This window comes from Candoia aspera, chromosome 13 (genome assembly GCF_035149785.1).
Source record: "Candoia aspera isolate rCanAsp1 chromosome 13, rCanAsp1.hap2, whole genome shotgun sequence".
NCBI classification, from domain to species: Eukaryota; Metazoa; Chordata; class Lepidosauria; order Squamata; family Boidae; genus Candoia; species Candoia aspera.
In genome coordinates, this window is record NC_086165.1 from 21,416,783 (window position 1) to 21,437,921 (window position 21,139).

Here is a 21,139-nt window from a genome sequence, read left to right on the forward strand (position 1 = left end):
CTATTGGGATGGGGTCCCCACCTTAGTGTTTTCAATCGTGCACATACCAGCACTACTGGGTACTTCCCACTTACCATGGGGTCCTTGCACCCATCTTTCCATGCCTGCCCTTCAACGCTGTTTAGAGCAGGCTCACGTCATTTCTTGATGGGGAGTTTGTCTTTGGCAGCGTCCTCATATGACCCATGCCATCCCTTCTCAGAGGCTGCCGCTGCCAGTGTCTTGGGTTTCTTAGCTGGGGCCTTTGGGTTGCTTGCATTGGTCTTGGGCTGCCCCTGCTTCATGGGGCCTGGGCAGTTGGCTGCTCGGTGTCCCTCCTTCCCACATTGAAAGCACAAGCCTCTATGTGCTCTTCGTTCTTTTTCTTCACCCCATGGCCAGTCCACCACCCATCGTCCACTGGGGTCTTTTGTAGTGTTGTAGTGCTATCCCATGACATATGATTGTTGTTGGCATCACACTTGGGCTCGTACTTCCTCTACCTCTCCTGCTCCAGTCTCTCAGCAATTTGGGGTTTCCTCACGCTAGGGACCACTCTAGGATCTCGGGGCATAAGCCTCCCTTGAAATACTCAATCTTTAGGGACTCTGGCCAGTCAGTCAGCCTTCCTGCTAGAGTTTTAAACCCTATAGCATAGTCAGGAACCAATTTGTTCCCTTCTCTTATGGTTTGCATGCTGGCTCTGGCTCTCATTGTAGCCAGTGGGTCCTCGAAGCGTTCTTTTAGTGCCTTCATGAAATTCTGAAGCTTTTGGAGTTCAGGAGCTGCTGCCTCATGTAGTCCCTCCAGCGATTCAGCTGCCTCTGCCCTGAGGCACCCTGATACATAGCACACTTTGGCATCCTCTGAGCAAAATGTTCCTTCAAATTCACTCATAAACCCTCTGACATGTGTTAGAAAACATGCAAGTTGCTTGGGGTCTCCAGCGAATTTGATATTGAGGCCTCTGTCCCCAAAAAACTCCTCCCACATTCTTGGGCTGCTCAGCCCCCCTGTGATTGGTGGTTCTAATTGCCAAGTGCCTGGGGTGACACCTCCCCAGTTTGTGGGCCTCCTTGCTGTGTCTGGGCTTATTCCGTTTTCTCCTGTAGGGAGCACCCATCTCCCTTGTAGCTGAGGGATGGCTGTTGCTGTTCCTGACATTTTGAATGTCTGGTGCTCTGACTGCAGCCGGCCCTCTCTCTTCACATGCTCCACGTGCCTCCCTTAGAGTGGGGTTCACTGCCACTTCAGGGCCTCATGCCATCTCCCCCTAGGTGGGTAATCCTCCTTTTCTAAGCATTTCTACCCTAGATGTCTGGCTGGGTTGCACCCCTCTCCCTATTGCTGCCACGCTGTTCGCTTCAGCTGTATTCCTTAATTCAAATCTCCCACCTTCGGTTAGCTCTGCCCTCTCCTGCATTTCCTTCGCTCGCACATTCCCTCGCCCAAGGCTTGTGGCCCTCAATTCTCGTGTACTCTGCCATCCAGGGCTCGAGGTCCGTGGGCCCCATGGGTTCGTTGCCACCCTCTCTCCAGCCACGGCCCCGCCCATCTTCCCTGCAATCGCTCCTCCTGCCCCTCCCTCTCCCATTGCTACTGGATTCCACGTTCTGGCCTCAAACCTCTGGAGCAGGCATTCTACTGCCCCTCATAGGGCCTCCATATCTTGATCCAGCCTTGTCACTCTGCTCTCCGATCCTGCTGGTAAGCCTCTTGTTTTGGGGCCAGGGTTTTCTGCTCTTTCTCCCTCTATGCTCACCCGCGATGGAGTTTCTGGGGTAGGCAGGTTGCTCGGGAACCACGTTTCACTCGGCGGGGTGCGTGGAGCTTCTAATCGTCTCGGAATTTGCTCTGGGTAGGCCTCTGCAGTTCTGTAGTTTGGCCTCCCCTGTTCTCCCCACGTTTGAGGTGATCGGCCTTCCGCGGTGTCTCCCCATGTCATTGCCTCATGTGGGTCAGCGTTGGGGCATTCCGTTCCCTCCGGTAAGGTCTCCATGCTGTCAGTTCTGGCTTTCTGTGAGGTTTTTATTTTAAGGCCTAATCTCAGAAACTCACAGCACAAGCCACAATGGATATGCGAAGTTCTTTATTAGGTCCTTCCCTCAGACTGTCAAAGCCACAACTGGCTCCACTCCCTCCCGCCTCCCTCCTTTGTCTTCCCGCCTTTTCTTTGTCCCGCCCCTTCCTCTGCATTGACAGCTTGCGTGATGGTGGCCTCTCAGTCTCTCAGTTGTGAATGGGGTTGCTGCCATCTGCTCTCTTCTTATCCCTTGCCCCTCCATTGCTTGTAGTCTCTCCTCTATCCTTCCTTCCCTTTGATGTGTAAGGTCAGAGCACCCAGGGGCAATTAACCATTGCCCCTGGGTTCTCCATCCTTACACTGGCACACATGCAAGCAGGAGGTGCTGCAAGAATACAGCCCTCCCGCTACCATCTTGCTTGCAGGCAGACTTTCTATTTCCATAGAAAGTGTCTACAAAGAACCAGTGATGATTAAGTGCTTTCTACTATGAATCTACCTGTATCCAGATCTACTGAATAAAAGTAAGCTATCTCTATTTTCTTCATCTAACTGCAGTGTGAAGACTGAATTTATTTCTAAACGTAATTAAGCTTAATGTGCAAGTTCCTTTTTTTGGTTCACGCTTCTACTCTGCAAGATTGCTGTTAGCTGCTTGGAGTTATTTTATTAACATTTAAAAACTCCATCACCATGCTCACTCAAAAGAGTGGTGGAGATAGTGAGGGGCTCAGGGGCTAAATCCCATGAAGAACAGTTAAGAGAACTGGGCACGATTAGCCTAAAGAAGGGAAGACTAAGGCAGTCTTCTGGTGCTTACAGAGAGAGGCTGTGGATTTATTTATTTCTATAGTATCCAAAAGTAGAACACGAACCAACAGGTATAAGTTTTACAGAGAATGTTCCAAACTTGAAAAAGGAAGAATTTCCTGACTGTGCGGGCTCTTCAGCATCTTCAGCAATGGACCAGCTGGCCTCCTGGACTTGTGGGGGCTCCATCCCTGGACATTTTCAAGACAAGATGGGACAGCTGTTTGTCTGGGATGGACTAGAGGACCTCCACAGTCCTGTAGAGGAATGTGATGATAACTGTGATGAAGGAATAGATGAATGGGGCGGGGGGAGTCAACTCAGTCCTGTGAAAGTTGAAAGTGGGAGAAAGAAATTCAAACTAGCCCAGCCTTGATTCTCTTTGGCATAAGAGGGGCCAGAGAGAAACTCTGGCAGGCTCTATTTGGGACCAGGTTATTTGCTGGACTGCCTCTCCCAGAGGGGATCTGCCCATCCCACCAGGCCAGGGAGGGTGGGCGCATTCCAGGTCTCTCCTCTCAAAGGTTGTCATCTGGCGAGACCTCGAAAGTGCATCTTCCCTGTCGCTGTTCCAGCCGTTTGGGATAAACTGCCACTCCTTCCCCTTCCAGAAGACTGTTGAGACCTGGTTCTTCCCTCAGGCACTGAGCCAGGATGGGGTTGAGTCAGGGGGTCATAGGTACGGATGGTCTGGTGCCTGCTGGGAAGGATTTGACCTGTGTGTGTAGGGTTGCCTTTATTGGTTCTTATGAGCTGCCCAGGATGACTGTGTGAGACAGACAGCCACATAAATTCTTGAAATTAATTCTGTTATTATGCCCTACAACAATAAAGTAGCATTCGTGTAATGTTTGTAGTGTCTGTTTCCTGGCCTGGCCCACCTGAAAGGGCTGATAAATGCCTCCAACCCTGGAGGGGCTTTATGATTCTCGAGCACCTTTCTTTGCCACTGGCAGCCCCTTGTCCTCCACCACCCACCCCAGAAGCTGCCATTGCCTTGATGAGCATTATTTCTGCCCAGCCTTCTCCTCCTTCCTGAAAGGGCAAGGTGGACATCCAATCCTCTCCTCTGCTCCTCTGTTGTTGTTCAAGCCCTGGGTAGTGTTTACCTCCCTCGGTGAGTGCAACAGACAGATTGGAGAAGCAGCTAAACGCTGCTATCTTGTCACGCTGAAATAATAATAAGGAATGAACTTTGGGCCTCATGAGCTCACTGAAGTCTGCAAAAAACATTAAACCCGGCAGGCGACTGTGCTCTCCCCTGGAATAGCTGGGAGCAGGTCCCAGACTCCCATTATTTCATCTGTACTTTTTTTCCACAGAGAAACTCTTTTGGGAGCTTCAGGCTCTAAGCTGCTTTTTTACTGGCAAGGGAGAAGGCAGGGATGGGTCACTAAGAACAAGGCGGAGGGCCTTTGTCCACCCAGGAGAATGAAGATGATTAGTCTTGGCCAGGAGCCGAAATGAGCTCAGCCCCAAACTTGTATTGCAAAGGGTTTTGGATCAGGGGAGAGCGTTGGCCTCAAACCCCAAATGCTTTGGCACAGAGGCAGCTCTCCCTCCACACTGTCCCAGACGTGCCCCCTTGTGGACAGTCCAGGGACTTCCTCCAGCTCCCATCAAAAGCATCCTGCCGCAAAACGAAACAAAAGGAGGCTTGCTGCCGGTGAAGGGACTTTCTCATTACACAAATCTTGCTAAACTATGCTTAAGCCATGGCTTATTGTAGAAGTTGGTAACCATTTGGCCACTGGGGGATGCATCCTCAGGAGTTTTTTTTTAAACCATGTTAAGCCTATTTTAGCAGGTAAACAAGGGTGTCTGCAGGGTATGGTCAAAAAAGTCAAGACGATGGCTGTGATGGCGCAATTGAAGCTCCACAAAAACAGGGTGCTGGGTGGCATGTAGCTCTGAGGGAGGCCTCAGATTGCCCACCCTGGTTGGGTCAGAACAATGTTTTAAGCTAAAACAAAGACACACACACACCCCCCACCCTTGCAGGATGGTGTAGTGAGAGCTGTGGGCCTGTCTGTGCTGGCAGCGCTCCTCTTTTCCTCCCAAAAGGACAGCCAGCCTGCTGACCCTGCAGCCGGAGGTATAAGCCCACATCACCTAAGTTGCACCTTGTTTGACTATGGTTGACTGAACAAATTACAATTAACTGTTGCAAAGCCATAAGCCATGGTTTACAAACTGCAATGGATGGATTTGCACAATTTGCTAAGCCAAAATCAAACACAGTGGGGTGTCTGCAGATAGGTTGAAAAAACTCAAAAAGGGACTGTGTGGTTGAGCCTCATCCTTTTTTAAAATGTGTTGCACGTGTGATGCACATTAAAAATAGGCAGGGCTTTGATCACATGGTTATGGTTGCAAGCCGACTTTTATAACATTCCCATGGGTGCTCCAGAACTACACGATAGCCTCATGCAAAGTGTGGCCCCAGCGAACATGTCTCAGAACTTAAGGTTTGTTTGCTAAGAGCACTTTATGCCATAACAATTTGTGTTTTTTATGTAGAAGAGGCCACAACATTCTTGGTAGTGTTTGTTGCAAGAGGCTTACAGGACACTCCTCTAAATATTGTGGAGCAAAAATTTAAGTTTTCATTCTACAGGGCGTTTGTTACTTCTGCTAGCTTGCTACAGTCTAATTTATTGTATGCATTTGCTTAACAGATTTATGTCCCTCCTGATCAAATCAGCCCACATGAAGCTTGTTTTCCATCTCCATGCTGGCCAAGCCAGAAATGGCCACTCACTTCCTGGCCAGAGAAGGATCTTAAGGAAGCAAACAGACCTTTTGTGGCATTTGGGTTGGTTCTAAGGCAGAAATGTCTCCCACCTTCTTTTCTTTGGATGAACTGATAGGAAAGCGATGGGAAATGATAGACTGGTCCAACATTCAACATACAGTAATCTCTCCCCACTACCCAGTTCTCTTTTTCTTAACTGTTGGGCAGAGACAGAGGTTCCCTGGAGCAGTTTGTTTCCAACAACCTCCTTTCACCACCGGAATGAATTTCAGCAAACTTTGAATCATTCTTTTCTCTTGCTTGCTGTCAATTTTTAAAAGCTATAAATTATTTAAAGAAAAAGTGGATTAGGTGTGAAAAATATCCCTACAGCTTAGAATAAAGGAGATTGGAGGGTTGTTTCTAAAAAAGTTTTCTAAATAGTTTCTAGTTTGAAAAAGATTGCCTTTTCATGACATTTCAGTGAATCAGTTGTGATTATTCATCAAGGGGCCTTTCCCTCCTTGCATCAAGCCACAACACAAAGCAACTGTTTTCTGCCACATTTTCATGATATTTATTTATTTACTTTTATACTATCATATGCCATATGAATTGATGGAGGTGCATAAATGGAATAAATCAATATAATAAAAACTACAGCCAATAAAACCACAACTTCAGCATTATTATTATTATTATTATTATTATTTTGATGACACTCAATTCCAACTGACAGTACAATTAAAACTAATAAAAATAAGCATCCTTGACAAATGCCAAGTGCCAAATGCCCTTGGCATAGCGTTACTTTGCAGGCTTCCTCCCAACTCGGGCATGAAGGTCTTTGCTTCAAAGGGTGGGTGCCGCCAAAGAGAAACATGCATTACTTGCTCGCCCCTGAATCTACTGTGGAGGAGGCATCTGCAGTATATCTTCCTGGGATGAATGCATCAAACAGGTTGTAGGGCTTTCCAGATCAAAAACAGTACTTGGAATTGTACCTGGCAACTTTGGGCAGCCAGTGCAGCACCTGCAACACACCAGTTTAACATGAGTAGCCGCTGCATTTTGCACCAATTGCATCTTCTGAATAGTCTTCAAAGGCTGCACCTGCCCCCATAAGGCGCACTGTGGTGATCTAATCATATTGTGACAATGGTGGGAGTCACTGTAGCCAAGGCCTCCTCCAGAAACACCTGCAACTGGTTCCCAGCCAAAGACCCCCAGCCACTTGCCTATCCAGCAGTGGCCACAAGTCTAGGAGGAACCCCAACCCAAGCTGTGGGCACTGCTCCTTCGAGGGGAGTGCTAGCCTTCCAAAGGTGTCAGTGGAGGAGAGCGAGCACCAAGTGGTCACTGGAGAAACAACAGCTCCATCTGGCTGGGATTCAGTTTCAGCTTGTTTCTCTCCATCCAGATCCTTCCAGACTCCAGATAGTAGGTCAGGACTTCCACCACATCACTGTCTTGGCCTCAGGTGACACACAATACAATCTGGGTATTGCACTGATGATATTTCATCCCAGACTGACTCTGACCTTACAGTGGAGCTATTTGCACTTTGTTACTGAACCTGCACTTGACTGATGAACTCTAGACTGGACCTGGCTATATTATTGTCTTCTGTAGGGACCCTCTGCTGAACTTTGACCTGGGACTGTTGTGTGAACTATGGAGAACATTTCCTTCACCTTTGCAGCCTCATCTATGGGCTGGGAAGGGGAGTAATGTGGAGCAGCAGCATCTTGAACTTTCCCATTTGTTTCACACAACAGCTAGAGCACCTTTTTCAGCAACCCCATCCAGGTATCCTGGGGAACAAGCTGTGTTTCTTTGTGGTGCTGCAGGGCCTGAAAAGGAATAGATCTCCAACTTTACTTATGGGCATTTGGCATCCCCTCCTGTGTGGCCGCTAGAGGGCCTCCTTGGCCTTCCCAAGAATCCAATGGGCGAACTTCACACGGGGCAGAGCAGAAGCATCCTATGTTGGGATCTGTATCTGACAGGGCACAGATGCCTCAGGCAGCCCAGATTCCAGCCAAAGCCAGTAAGCGCTGCTTTTCTTTGTCTTAGGGAGGGAGCACACATTTAGTTAGTGTCTTTTCTGAGATTGGAACAAATGTATCAGTGCAGTTCTCAGCAAGTTGTTTTTCACCAATTCCTGCTTTCTTGGAGAACCTTCTCCTTTAACATAGCTGTCGTGCCTCCTCCCCAGAAGTTTTGCACATACTGATTTAGCCACTAGAAATATGTGTAAGGGGAAATTCTTAACTTAAAAATTTAAACACGGATGTAAAACGATAGCACAGAATTTGTCTCCACTTTCCATTACATGGAAACTCAGGATCATCCAGTGAGTAGCCTGGGACCAACTAAATGACCTCCTCCTCCTCCTCCTCCTCCTCCTCAGCATTATTGTTGTATTGTATCTTTGTTAATGTCACTGACATTTTTTAAAATGACACTAACTAACCTTCATGTGCATTACTCCCCCAACACCGACTGTTGCTCAGTGGCAGAGCAAAGAAATCAGTCCCCTTCAGCCCCCAACAGCATTTGCCTGAAATGCTGGGAAGCTACTATGAGGCTGTAGTGGAACGATTTGGAAAAAGATGGTTTCTTATGTAACGAGGAGGGTCAGCAGTTTTGATCAATATTATTTTTAAAGGGTTTATGAAAATATACATAGGATGGGTCTTCTAATAACTACTGGAACCTCCATCTTTAGATGCAGCGTACACCCCAAAATTAAATAATGGCAGCAAACAGGTTGTTGCTTTCAGGCAGGGATTGTGAGTTTCTGAGCGTCTCTTTGCTACTCAATTTTCAGAAGAGAACCCTGACCATCGGTGGAAGGGTGAAGTGAATGCACACATTCCATAGTCAGGAATCCAGATAGCAGATTCTATCATCTGCAAGAACAAATTAAAGACCAGACTGCATCCTACAAGAGGAGAGCTTTAGGGGTTGCTTCAAGCAAATTCTGCTTTATGGGAATGGAGAACTTTGGAAGAAACTGGGTTCTCTTTCTGCTATGACCATTACAAGACTAACATTGAGCTTTCTTGAGACGAGCAAGGGGAAAAAAGCAAAGATATCCAAGCTTCTGATACATTCTCCCTTAAAACTGAGGGCTGTTGTGTCTGTCTTCTCCCCAAAGAGGACAGATGAACAACATCCACATGTGCCTTTTGAGAGCCATTTAAGCTGTTTGTTCATTGCATTCAGCTCATAGTTGGCACAAGTAGAAACAACTCTGAATTTTTCTTTCAGTTCCCAAACCAAACAAGGATGAGATCTACTATAATCCAAACCAGATGATGATGCTAATGGCAGGCAATGGGAGCTGTTAAAATAAAGGCTCTGGCTTGTTTCTAACAGTTTTGAAAAGGACAACTTCCTGCTTCAAAAAACCATTAGGACAGCGCCATGAATGGTGCAGGAATTGCAGGAGAACACAGCACAACTACAGTGTAGAGAGAAGGGAAGTGCCCATATAGCGTTCTCGACCTGCTCCCACATTTTTTGGGAGTGCCGAGTCAGTGTTGACTCCTGGTGACTGCCTGGACAAGTCCCTGAAGTTTTCTTGGCAACATTTTCAGAAGTGGTTTGCCATTGCCTGCTTCCCAGGGCTGAGGGAAAGTGACTGGCCCAAGGTCACCCAGCTGGCTTCATGCCCAAGGTGTGACTAGAACTCAGGGTGTCCCAGTTTCTAGCCTGATGACTTAACCACCACACCAAACTGGCTGTCCTGTTCCCACATATAACCTACTAAAATGTTCTTCTCACACATGGATTGGGACATAATTACTTGGGTTTGAAGGTGGTTTCCTCAATCCCATTGCTGTAATACACCAGAAAAGGGAATGGTTCTTGGCCTCAACTGCATCAATCAATGTTACCCACATTTCCTTAATGGCCTTGTGTTTTTTCCTCTTTCAGAGTGTTTCATAGCAGTTTTTGATGTCATGAAGCAATTGGCAGTGATTCTGGCTGGGATGTTGTTGAAAAGCTTTATACAATCTCCTAAATTTCATTTTAAGATATTGGCATTCCATATCAAACCATGGGTGATACCTAATGAGATGGTGTATGTTGGATATATAGTGAGTCCTATTATGTGACAAGCATTGCTTCAGTTCAGGTAGTGTTTCCCCAATGTCATAAGTTCAAAGTTCTCCAAGTGGTTGTGGTTGGAGGTACTGAGGATTTAAAACATCTTTTTCCAAGCCCTTCCCTTCCCCCCACCAACAAACATGGAGCATTTCAACCTAACTATACTCTTGCCCATTTTATATTTTGCAGGGATTTTTCATCTTTGGGGGAAAATATGGGGGAAAGCGAAAAAAAAAATGCAATTTTATATCTCTGCTGTGCTGGTCAAAAGCTTACAGAATTTAGGAATCCCTGGAATACTTATGAAATCAGGGTTCTTTTTCATTCTGTTTTAAATTGCAGCTAACTTAAGCACTTACATATGTTACTAGTACTATAAATAGTCCAGGAAACACTGTGACCAAGCAGCATTGAAACATGGCCATGGGATAGGCTAAGAATTTTGGTTATAATATACAGATGGATCAGTGGGAAAGCATGTGATTAAAAGGGTTGAAATTTACATTATGATCTTAAAGAGAATTTTTATAAAATTATGTATGTTGGTACATGACGTCAGAGAAATTATCTAGTATAAAGGCACTTCAAATGTGTGTTGGAAATGTGAACAACATGAAGGGACATTTTATCATGTTTGGTGGATATGTAAAAAAGCCAAAAAAAATTGGATTCAAATACATACATCGATACAGAGGATTTTAAATATTAATATTCAATTGAAGCCAGAACTTTTCCTTTTAGGATTAATGGATAAACAGTTAGAAAAAAGCCATGGAAGATGATTTCAAAATATGATTACTGTGGCAAGATTATTATATGCACAAAGATGGAAGGATTCGACTCTACCCATCACGGAGGAATGGTTGGTGAAATTGACAGAACTTGCTGAGATGGACAGACTGACTTCTTTGATTAGAGAAAGGGCAATATCTACATTTATCGGTGACTGGACACCCCTTATGGACTTTTTGTGCGTAAAAATGAAAAAAATGAACTTGTGATTTATGGTTTTGACAATTAGACAGGATAGATTATAGAAAGGAGAGAGTCACAATGTAACTTTAGAGAGAGAGATTAAAATATAATTGTACTTATAACTGCTGTGAAGAATATTGGAAGCCACTTCTTTATACCTTTATATCTTTCTCTTTTACTTACTTCTCTTTTTTTTCTTATGGCACTTTTAGCTTTTTCTGTTATTTCTTTCTTTTTCATTTTCTCTGTTCTATCTTAGTTTGCATTTATTGCTGTTAAAACTTTCAATAAAAACTATATGTGTGTATGTGTGTATGTGTATATGTGTGTGTATTGTTGTTTATTTGTTTAGTCGCTTCCGACTCTTCGTGACTTCATGGACCAGCCCACGCCAGAGCTTCCCGTTGGTCGTCAACACCCCCAGCTCCCCCAGGGACGAGTCCGTCACCTCTAGAATATCAATGTGTATGTATATTTATATTTATATGTATATGTGTATATGTATATGTATGTGTGTGTGTATGTGTGTGTGTGTGTGTGTGTATACACACACACACAAACACACACACATACATACATACTGTATATATATAAAAACATGGCCATGGGATAAATGAACAATTTATTGCGGCATGTCACAACATTTTTTCCTCAAACACCGGAGCAGGGATTCCTCAAACGCTGGCTGACTGATGCACAGTCTGCATTTTTAAAGGCCTGCAGAAATTGGCTCAGTCTAGGTCAGCCTTGAGGAACCCGACTTTTGGAAGGAGGGAGAAAGCATCCGCCCGAGGGAGATGCAGCTGACACATTACTGCTTCCTGGTGCAGGGATTCATTCGGGGCTAAATGGGATCCTTCCAGCTTCGTTCTTTCCAGAGGTCTCCACAGAGCTAAAATAATCCAGGTGATAAAAAGTACAGAAGCCGACCGGATAAGAAGCAGGGAGACACCAGGCATTGGAGTCCCCCTTCCCCTGAAAAGAAACCTGGCTGCTCAGCAGCCAGGCCAGGCCGGCGGCCTCCAGGATCACAACTTGTGGTGTCCCAACCGTTCACATCCATTCAGTATCCCCCATCCTTGACGGAAACGTTGTGGGTAAACAAATATTTGTTTGTTTGTTTATTAGATTTATATTACCACCCCTCTCCCCCAATGGGGAACTCTGGGTGGTTTAATATGATGGAGAGCCGAAGGGTGGGGCCTTACAATATAACCCGTTTGGATTCTTAATGGAGTGGAAAGAGAGAAAAAGGGAGAACTTTTCATGGATCATCCTAGAAATTCTCATTTTGTCATCTCATTCTTCATCTGGTATTACTCAATCTGCCCCGTTACTGGCCCAGAGAGTGTGTTTCCCTATCACACTGCTCCTTTCCAAACTGCCTTTCGCCATCCAGAAACATCATGGATACCTCCTGGGGGGGGGGGGAAGGGGGACAAAAATGCCAAGGTGGTGACTACCTGATCAAGCCCATCCTTTTTCAGTCACAACATGCTGTTGGGAGGGTTTGAGGCAAACCCCCCCCCCCCCGCCACTTCTCTCTCAGAATGCCATTTTCAAAAGGCATCTTCTCCCTCTGGACTCCCTCCCACTTCTCCCAATATTGCCTTCCCCTCAAGCAAGGTAAAAGGTTAAAAGTCACAAAATAGAATGGGTCTATACAAAGAGGATGCCAGAAAAATAAAATATGACAGGAAACATCAACTGTTTAGACAAAAGATTCCCTTCAGACTTAATCAGAGACCTAGTCAGACAAAAGGTCGCTCATTCACAGAATTTAGCAGAGCCCATTCGGGTGAACATTCTTCCCCAGCCAAACAGATCGGCCCCCTCTGAGGACAGGAGACCCTAACCGCAGAGCGCCCCCTCTCCGACCCCAGGCCAGCTGCGCTTGTCTCAGCGGTTCCTGGAGGGCGGGAGGCCTTTCGCATAACAACAGCCGAGCCCTCCAATATAAAGGGCTCGAGGGGGAAATACAAGTGTGGCCACCTCCAACCAGCAGCCTCTGTACACGCTCTTGGAAAATAAAACGATCTCTGTTCAAGCAATCGCCTAAGAACTTTCATCCCTGGCTCGGAACGGACCTGGTAAGATTTCCTTCCAACAACACTTAAAAAGGGAGCATCTTCGATCACATGGCCACAGCTGCCTTCTTGACTTTTTTGACGCTCTCCCCCGTGGATGACCTTGGTCCAGTCTTAGCTCTACAATAATATTGTTAATGCAAGAACTTGGGGCAAACAGAAAATATTATCCAACAAAACCTCTCAGCTTTATATTCTAAAAATCCCCTTTTCCCTCTACCGTTCCCCAATATTACAAATGCTATTTGGTTTATGAGTTTTAGGGGGACAGACACCAAGGGATGTAAAAGTGCTAGATTTAGCAAGAGAGTGTGTTAGTTGCTGAATCTTTATCAAGAAGTTTTGAAATGCTGTCCAAGTTTCAAAAGGGTATTTCAAAGTATTCACAATTGGAGTGCAAGATGCTTTTGCTACTTTGTCTTAAGGTGGGGGTGGGATGATATTTCCCCTGACTCCCAGGGAGACCAGTGGAGAGAGGAGACAATGCCAGCAAGGTCTTTGTTTCCTGCTAGAATCCTGGTATTCCTGGAATCTGGCCTGGTTTCCAAGCTGACTTGCAGATAAGGCCCAACCACTTCACGCCCCCCATCCCCCATCAACCAAAGCACATTCAGCTGCAGGCACCGGAAGGGGCCTCGCCCAATCTAAGCCTGCGGCCCCCGACCTAGCAGGAAGCCCCCGGTTATTCTTGCTGGGGCCCCCACAGAGCAGAGCGCCCTCCCACTCTGTCCAAGCAGCAGAGCCTTAAAGCTGCCAGAGGGGGCAGGGGACTGTTTTCCTCAGGGAGTTGACAGTGGTTTGAGAAAGGGATCAGGGCTGGAGACCACTTCAAAACTGTTTCAGCAGAAGCAGAGGAACCAGATCCCACTGGAAGTGAGAGATATTTCAGCTCAGTTCCTTCTGGGAATGGAATTATAACAGAGAGGCCCTGCTGACAGCCACTGGGCTAAGCCATGGCTTGTTTGAACCATGGCTTGTTGAACAAAGCACCCTTAGTCCTACTTCATGGTGCCCAAACCACAGTGGCTAAGTTCACACCCAACCAACCATGCTCCAACTACTCTGATCGTGAATCTGGTTGTTGACTTTGTTAGGAGACTTTTGCAGTCTTCCATGCCTTATTCCTATTTTACAGGGTAGGAAGAGACCCTAGGAAGGGAATGAGCACCCAACAAAGAGTCCAAAGTAGCTGTGATGTAAAGATATCGGGATGAAGGCATGTGCAGATCAACATGGGAAGGACAGGGAGCAATCCCTGCGCTTGGAGAATGCGGGTGCAGGACTCCCCTGCTTTTCTCAGCAACAAATCCCACTCTTGACCGTAAGTGGGAGCTGTGGGCAACCTCACCAGCTTCTCAAAGCAGCAATTATTTCACCCAATGCCAGGCAGGGCGACTGGTGTCACTGTAGCTTTCGACAAGGGACGGATTGTCTGTGAAGGAGATACACAGCAGATGCCAAATCCAGGATGCTTAAGAGGGCAGCTCAGGACTCCTGATCTCCAGATTCCACGATGTCGTCATAGCGATGCTACTCCAGGCTGCTGCGAGTCACAAAGTCTGCAAACTAAAGCCCTACTTATTTAAGGAGAATGTTCTTCCCTCTACTATACATTGCTTCATTGCAGCAGATACTGCAATACTGACAGCAGCAGAAGCATGCATGTGGTGCCTGGAATAGAGTGTGCAAAAGCTTGTATGATAACCAAAATGCTAGTCTTTAAGGTGCCCTGAGACTTTTTCTGTTCTACCCAATACTACTACCCAGAGTATGCCTTATATCTTAATACACGTCTCTCTCATACAAATACCCCACACTTTTAAAAGAATTTCCAGTATCATATAATAAATATCACCTAACAAGATAGTTTTTAATTAAGTGGTTATTTATATCAATTTCTATTCTTTTGAATACTAATTTTTGCTCATCCCCTAGGGACCGGAGAAGTCAAGGTATGTTGAAAAATAAAAGCTTGTGCCCAGAGCTGCTACAGCCAATGTATATAGGAAAAGATCAGAAACAAAACTGTATTGCCCCCTAGCAACAGAGGAGTGTATTACAACATCAAACAGAATGGAGAGGGAGGAACCGGACTAGAGGGGGAATACAGAATTTGCAGCAATCACTGAGGCATCAAACACAGGTTAACCCTGACTGGCAACAGCTCTCCAGGGTTTCTGGCTAAATTTGGAGTTTTATCCATGCAGATCATGGGCTCTACTAAGCCTCCTCTTCTGTGCAGGGACGTGCATGGAAATGCTATAGTGATACTGGAAATTCGTACTGATTTTTTTTAGGAAACCAATATTCTGACTTCCAATTTCTGGGGAAAAAAAGTAGACATAAGGAGTTTTAAGTCTAATGGAATTAAATGGAAAATCTAATGTTTTCCATATGTGGCATGGATAGTCCACATGTTGTCCTCCAGATTTTAATTCCATCAGTTCCTGCAATCGTGGTTAATTACACAAAATTCTGGGACTTGCAGTCCAAAGCCATTTCAAGAGCACCCGATTGTCCAGCCCTTCTTCAGTCATTCCTGGCGCTTGCTCTGTGGCCTGTTGGACTCCGGTTCGCCAAGACTGCCAGTAACTGCTTCTTTGAATCCATGCAAGCCTATCCTTGGTCATCTGTGGTTGTTTCTAGCCACCGTGTCTTCCACCAGCCTCTTTTGCAACTGCCTTGAATTTTTCCAAATATCAGGTCTTCTCCTGATTCTTGCTTCCCATCCTGTGCCCCAAATACTTATTAGCTTTCTTATTAGTGCTTCCAGTGAACAGCCTAGTTTTATTTTATCTAGTATTGAATTTGTTCCTGTTCTTTCTCAACCTTAGCAACTTTAAGATAGGTGGACTTCAACTCCCAGAATCCCCCAGCCAGCATGTTATTTTTGAAGTCTGGGCTGCAAAATCTTGAGCATGTGAGGTAAGTGCAGTTATTCAGCCATTTTGACTATTCTTTAGCACTGCCTCTTTTCAATACTGGAATACATATTATTTTTCCCAGTGTGTCTTGGCCACTGCTGTTTTCTGCATCTGCTTACCAATTGGGAGCAACAGCATCACCATGCAAGATTTTAAACAGCTCCTGTAGCCTTGCTGGTGATATTTCTGGGGGTTCATTTAACTCCATTCTCCAAAATATCAGGCTGTAGCTCAGTGATCATACTTTCATACATATCAGTTTTTGGAATCTTTTTCTATTGTTCTGTATATCTGCACCATCTCGTTTTGATATCTCCTTTTTCCAGGAGATCCTTGCTTTGTCTTTTAGCGTTCCAAATTTTGCTTAAAAATAGCTTTGAGTTCTTTAATTTTCTTATATAAATCTCTTGTCCTTCCCAGTTGACAGCTCTCCTCAATTTCTTTGCACTGCTTATTTAGATAAACCTGTTTATCTCATCTTGCTCTTCCCTGGAATCTGGTGTTTAATTAAACAAATGTTTTGTTGCCTTTTGCTCTTTTTCCTTTTCCTCAACTATTTTCAGCAGACAACCGTTCCCCTTCTTTTGCTTTTCTATATTATTTATTTATTTGTCAAATTGTAGGTCTCCTTAATTACAAAATGACTATTTTTAATAGCTTCATCCTTAATGATACATTTCAATCCAGAGTTTTTGAGACATTAATGAAATGTCGTTCTTCAAATCTGTTCTGTCTTTGCAGCACTTGTATAAAATACTACTCAGATCAGACCTCATTAGCGTGATGATTTTACCTTCTTAGTTTCAGTTGGAATTTTGCAAGAAGACATTCATGGCTTGAGCCATAGCCAGGACAGATCTATTTGGCTGAGTGACTAGTTCTGACCAGTCTGACCAGTGACCAGTCTGATTTAAACACCCCTGGGACGATCTCCATGCAATGTTGTCTTTGTTAGAAAAAGATACTTCTACAGACATTGAATCCTGCGGGAGACCCTGATTTGTCTGTTGCCATCTTTGTTTTATATGCCAAAGGCCAATTTCCCATTCTTCCAGATCCAGTTTTACTTCCAACTTTAGCCTATGAGGAATGTGTCACCTGGTTTTGGGGCTGCGCTGACAAGGTGCTGCAGGTCACCAGAGGATGGTTCGATACCAGCTCCCTTGGCATTTGCAGTCAAGGCTTGGATTTGTCTTGCCTTGGAGTTGGGTTTCCAGGCTGTATCCAAGCACCCTTTTAACAGTTTTAAAAACATGATGATGGTGATGATGATGATGATGATGATCATGGCTACTTCATTTTCCATAGCAACCAGTACCAAAGGCTTGCTAAAGAGAGTGAGCAAAAGCCCTGTATGGAATGAGAGCTTTTCTTCCTGAATGTTTGCTTCTAGCTGCAGTATCCGAGGGATGGTGGTGAGGCCTTAGGACCGCATGCATCCAAGCATTTCAGCATGGAGCAGCCTCACCAATCATGCCGGCAGCTCAGCCTCTTCCAAGTCCTGTGTGCTGAACGGGACACGATGCTCTTCCCATTACCACTCAGGCAGATTAAAGGCAGCTCAGAGGTTCCCATCAGAATTTACTGCATGGAAGCAATTTGGAGAGAGCATCCTATCTGGCACAGCTCCCCACTCCACTCTCCTCCCCAAAGGGAAGAAAAGCAAGCTGGGTTGCCTCAACCAATTAATTGGTGCTAATTAATTCAGGCAACAATCCCTGGCTGACTGCAGAAGAGGAAACAGGACTAGGAGGAGATGTTTAGAGCCGTGCACGCAAAGAGCCAAACTGCCAGTAGCACCCAAACTTTCCTTCAGGGTATCTCGGAGTTCAGCGGTGAGGGCATCCAGGACAGTGACCTGGAACAACCCTGAATCGGAGGTCTGGTCACGTCCTTTGTGCAGAATGAGAATTCAATTTCTTAGTCCACTGTGGAAGGATTTCTTGTTGTTAACATCACTTGTTGCCGAGCTACAGAAGTGCTTTGTCCACTAATTTCCATGGATAGCCTTCACTTGTGCCGAGTGGGGAGAGGGGAAAACAACAGTGCCACTGCAAAGCTTGGCCCCCTGTGGCCTGCCCCTTGGTTTGTCTCAGTGGACACGGCCCCCCGGGCGACACAGGGGGCAAAGGCATGTCTGAGTCAAGGCCAGCCGCATTCAAGCATGGAGAAACAAAATGTGGAGTACTTTAACATCTGATCCCAAAACGGACGGCCCAGACTGGTACTGACTTTTATGAGTTTAATTTGGCAAACGTAGCTGATGCTTGATTTCGTGTATATTTTATTCAAAAGAATATTCCTCCCCTTCTGCATTCTCATGTGATACATTTTTGACATAAGCTTTTAAGCCCACCAGCTGCTCTCAGCACTAACAGGGCAAGACAGGAATAAGGGAATACAGAAAAAGTGCAAAGTCGTGTGCTGGACACATGCTTTTGTAGAGGATTCTGCCGGGGATCCCTTGTTGAGAATCCAATTTTCACTGTATCTTGCAAAGCGCCAGTTGGAGCGTTCTAGCCCACCACCATATAAGCCCTTCCTGAACTGACATGCACTACTTTTCCCAGTGGAACTTAGTCCCTGACGAACACGCCACAAAGAACATAATCAGTCCAAGCTTGGCACAAGTCTGGCACGTCTTCTGCTGCAGCACTGAGCCGTGGGGCTTTTGAAGCCAAGGATCATCCCTGGCGGCGGGCGTACAGAAATGCAAACGCCAGGCGGTTTCTTCGCGGCCGCCAAAGTGAGGCTCAGCCCCCCGCCCCGCTCCTCCGCCTGGAGAGAAAGCAGGCGCCTCCTTTCCCCTCGCCCTCCAGGTCCAGGCAGCCTCTCTCACCCCTCCGGGCCTTGCAAACAGACCGGGCTGGCGAAACGCCGCTTCAGCGGCCCGTTCGAAGCCCGCACGGGGCACGCGCAGCCCCCGTTTCCCCCTTGAATTTCCCCAGCTGAGGTAGGGAAGCCAGGGGGTGGTGAGGCGGCTCAGCCATCCGGTCTGGGGGGGAGAAAGACTCGGATGCTGGCCCGAAGGCCGGGCAGGGTCTCCGTCTGCCGACCCAATCGAGGCGGCGGTGGGGGGAGGGGCTCTCCTGCCCTTGCCACCTGCCTGGATGCCGGGGCGTCTCCGCGTGCCCTGAAAAGCCCGCCGCTCTAAGACGTTGGGGGCGGGGGCAGGCTGGCCCTGCCTTCCGCCGAGCACTCGGCACCCCGGCACTTGGCTGCCGGCCAGGGGCTTCTGCGAGCCCGCCAGTGGGAAGGGGCCGCCTCCTCCCTTGGCCTTACCCGGATTTTGCCCTCCGGTGCGCGGAGCTCCGCGGAGGGCCCGGCGGCCGCGTGCCTCTCCGCCTGCGCGCGGGAAGGAGGAAGGCTGCTCCCGGCCAGAGGCTGCCGCCGCCGCCGCGGCTTGGCTTGGGGCCAGCGAGAGACGCCGGCAGCCGCTGGACCGGGCGGAGGCGGCGGCCACGTGCGGCCCTTGAAGCTGCCCGTCCTTCGGCCCGCCCGGGTTCTCCCGCTCCCCGCTGCCGGCCGGCGCAGAGACCCACCCAAGGCGGCGGCAGGAGGCGGCGCTGGCGGCTGCGGAGCGCTGGGCGCGGTGGGCGCCGCCTTCCCCGCCCCACTGGGGCAGCAGAGGACCAGGCAAGCTCCCCGGGCTCCAGCAGCAGTGCGCCCCCCGCCGCCGCCGCCGCCCCCGCGACTCCGTCCGGCTCCTCCGACGAAGGAAGGGCGGCGTGATCGGCTTGCCCGGGCGGGGGCGGGCGGGGGTGGTCCTTCGGCGTCCTCAGCCTCTGACGCCGATTCCTCCGCAGGGGAGCGCCGGCCGCGGCTTCTCGGGGCAGCCCCCTCCCGCGCGAGCCCGGGAATTCGGAGGAAGGGCCGCCGGCTTCCCCCGCCGGCCTTCGGGGAGCTTGCCCGTTCGCCGAGAGAACTTTCTGCATGACGGTCTCCAAGGTAAGGACCTGCCGGCTCGCCTGGCAGCTCCCCGGGCCGGGAGCGGAGCCGGCAGCCGCTGCGGCGAGAGAACTAGCGGGCTGAAGGGACCGCGCCTTTCTTCCCGGGCTCTGGCCGGGGTCGAGCGGGCACGGCTGGCTCTCCCCGTCCCCCGCCGCCGCCTCTTCCTCCCTCAGGCTTGTCGCTGATGCTTTGTCATCGTTGCTTTTCCCTCCGCCACTCTGGAAAGGGACGGGATGCGGCGGTGGCTTTCGCGACGCCCGCGAAGCCAAGCCACCCTCTCCGCGGGGCGTGCTGGCGGACTGCGCGGCTCTCCGCCGCGGCTGAGAGAGAAGCAGACCCACCTTTGCACTTTTAAGACTGAGCAGTAGATGCGCTGCATTTTTAACCCTTGGAGAGGTGGGCAAGCCAGGGCCGCGTGGCTCCTCGTCTTCTTCCCTTAACGCCTCGCGCTGCCGGGTCTCTAGATCTGCCCGGTGCCTGCCCGGGATTCCGCCGATATCTGAGACTCCGCCTTGCAGAGCAGAAGGGCCCGAGCGACTCCCCTGCAGAAGTTCTGCCTGGCTCGGGGGCCGCGGCCCTTCCACAGGCGGCTGCTCGTGCTTCTGAGCCAGCTACCCGAGGCAGCTTTCCCTCTACAGGTGGTTGTTGGAGGAGGAGAAACGGAACTCTTCCCGGGGGGATCTGGCCGGCAGGATAGGGCCTCCCCCAGAATCCGCCAACTCCGAGCTGGCTGAACCGTCCAGCCTTCGGCCGAGTAGCGCAGGGGCTGTTTCACTGACCCGCGCGTCAAAGCTGGTCAGGGTCCACCTCGCCTTCCGGCCCAGGTTGGACTGCAAAGCATTTTCTGCTCCCCCAAGACCGGGAGCCGGGGAGGGGGACCCAGTTCCACAGCTTTCTGAAGCCGGGAGAATCACAGAGGCATTTGCAGTGAAGCAAATGGGGCAGGCATTTGGTTGGCACTGCCCGGGATTCCCTGCTTTGGGAGAGAAGATGGAGGACCACATAGAAAGAAATGCCCCATTTTCCTTGCTTGGGATATTTTTCCTCAATTTAGCAGCATATCCCATTTCTTTGCAGGTATGGGTTACCTGCTCTCTTTATTTCTTTTCTACCTGATACTACTATTTTTCCTGCAACAGAGAAAGTTTTTTTCCTGGTGTTTAGACAGGTTTTTGATCTTGCCAGAGACAGTAGCCTGGCTGGCTAGGGAATTTTGGGAGTTGAAGTCCACACACCTTAAAGTTGCCAAGGTTGAGAAATACTGTTCTAAGAGGACCTTCCATTGGACAGAACTCAGTCTCCTGTTCAGAGCCCTGCAGAGCTCATGCAAAGAAGTTATCTATGATGGTCCAGATGAGTAGAGGCTAGAGAGAAATACTTTCGCATCATCTTCATTATACATCTGCTGAGTATTTTCATCTTTGATAACCATCAGAACCACCCCTGCAATGTAGTGTAAAGCAACATTTGAAACCATGATTTTTTTTCTGATTTACAGTATATCCTATGCAGGATTATATTGCAATGGCATTTATTT

At 48.1% G+C, this 21,139-nt stretch overlaps 1 protein-coding gene across 1 annotated transcript in view; it reads left to right on the top strand.

The window, feature by feature from the left end:
- The first annotated feature begins 19,410 nt into the window (after nucleotides 1-19,410).
- The window catches only part of CORO2B (coronin 2B), a 96,713-nt gene continuing 94,984 nt past the window's right edge, over nucleotides 19,411-21,139 (top strand). Inside the window, exon 1 of the mRNA XM_063313866.1 lies at nucleotides 19,411-19,599. Coding sequence (XP_063169936.1) covers nucleotides 19,585-19,599 — 15 coding nt within the window. The 5' untranslated portion in view covers nucleotides 19,411-19,584. The remainder of the gene's footprint in view (nucleotides 19,600-21,139) is intronic.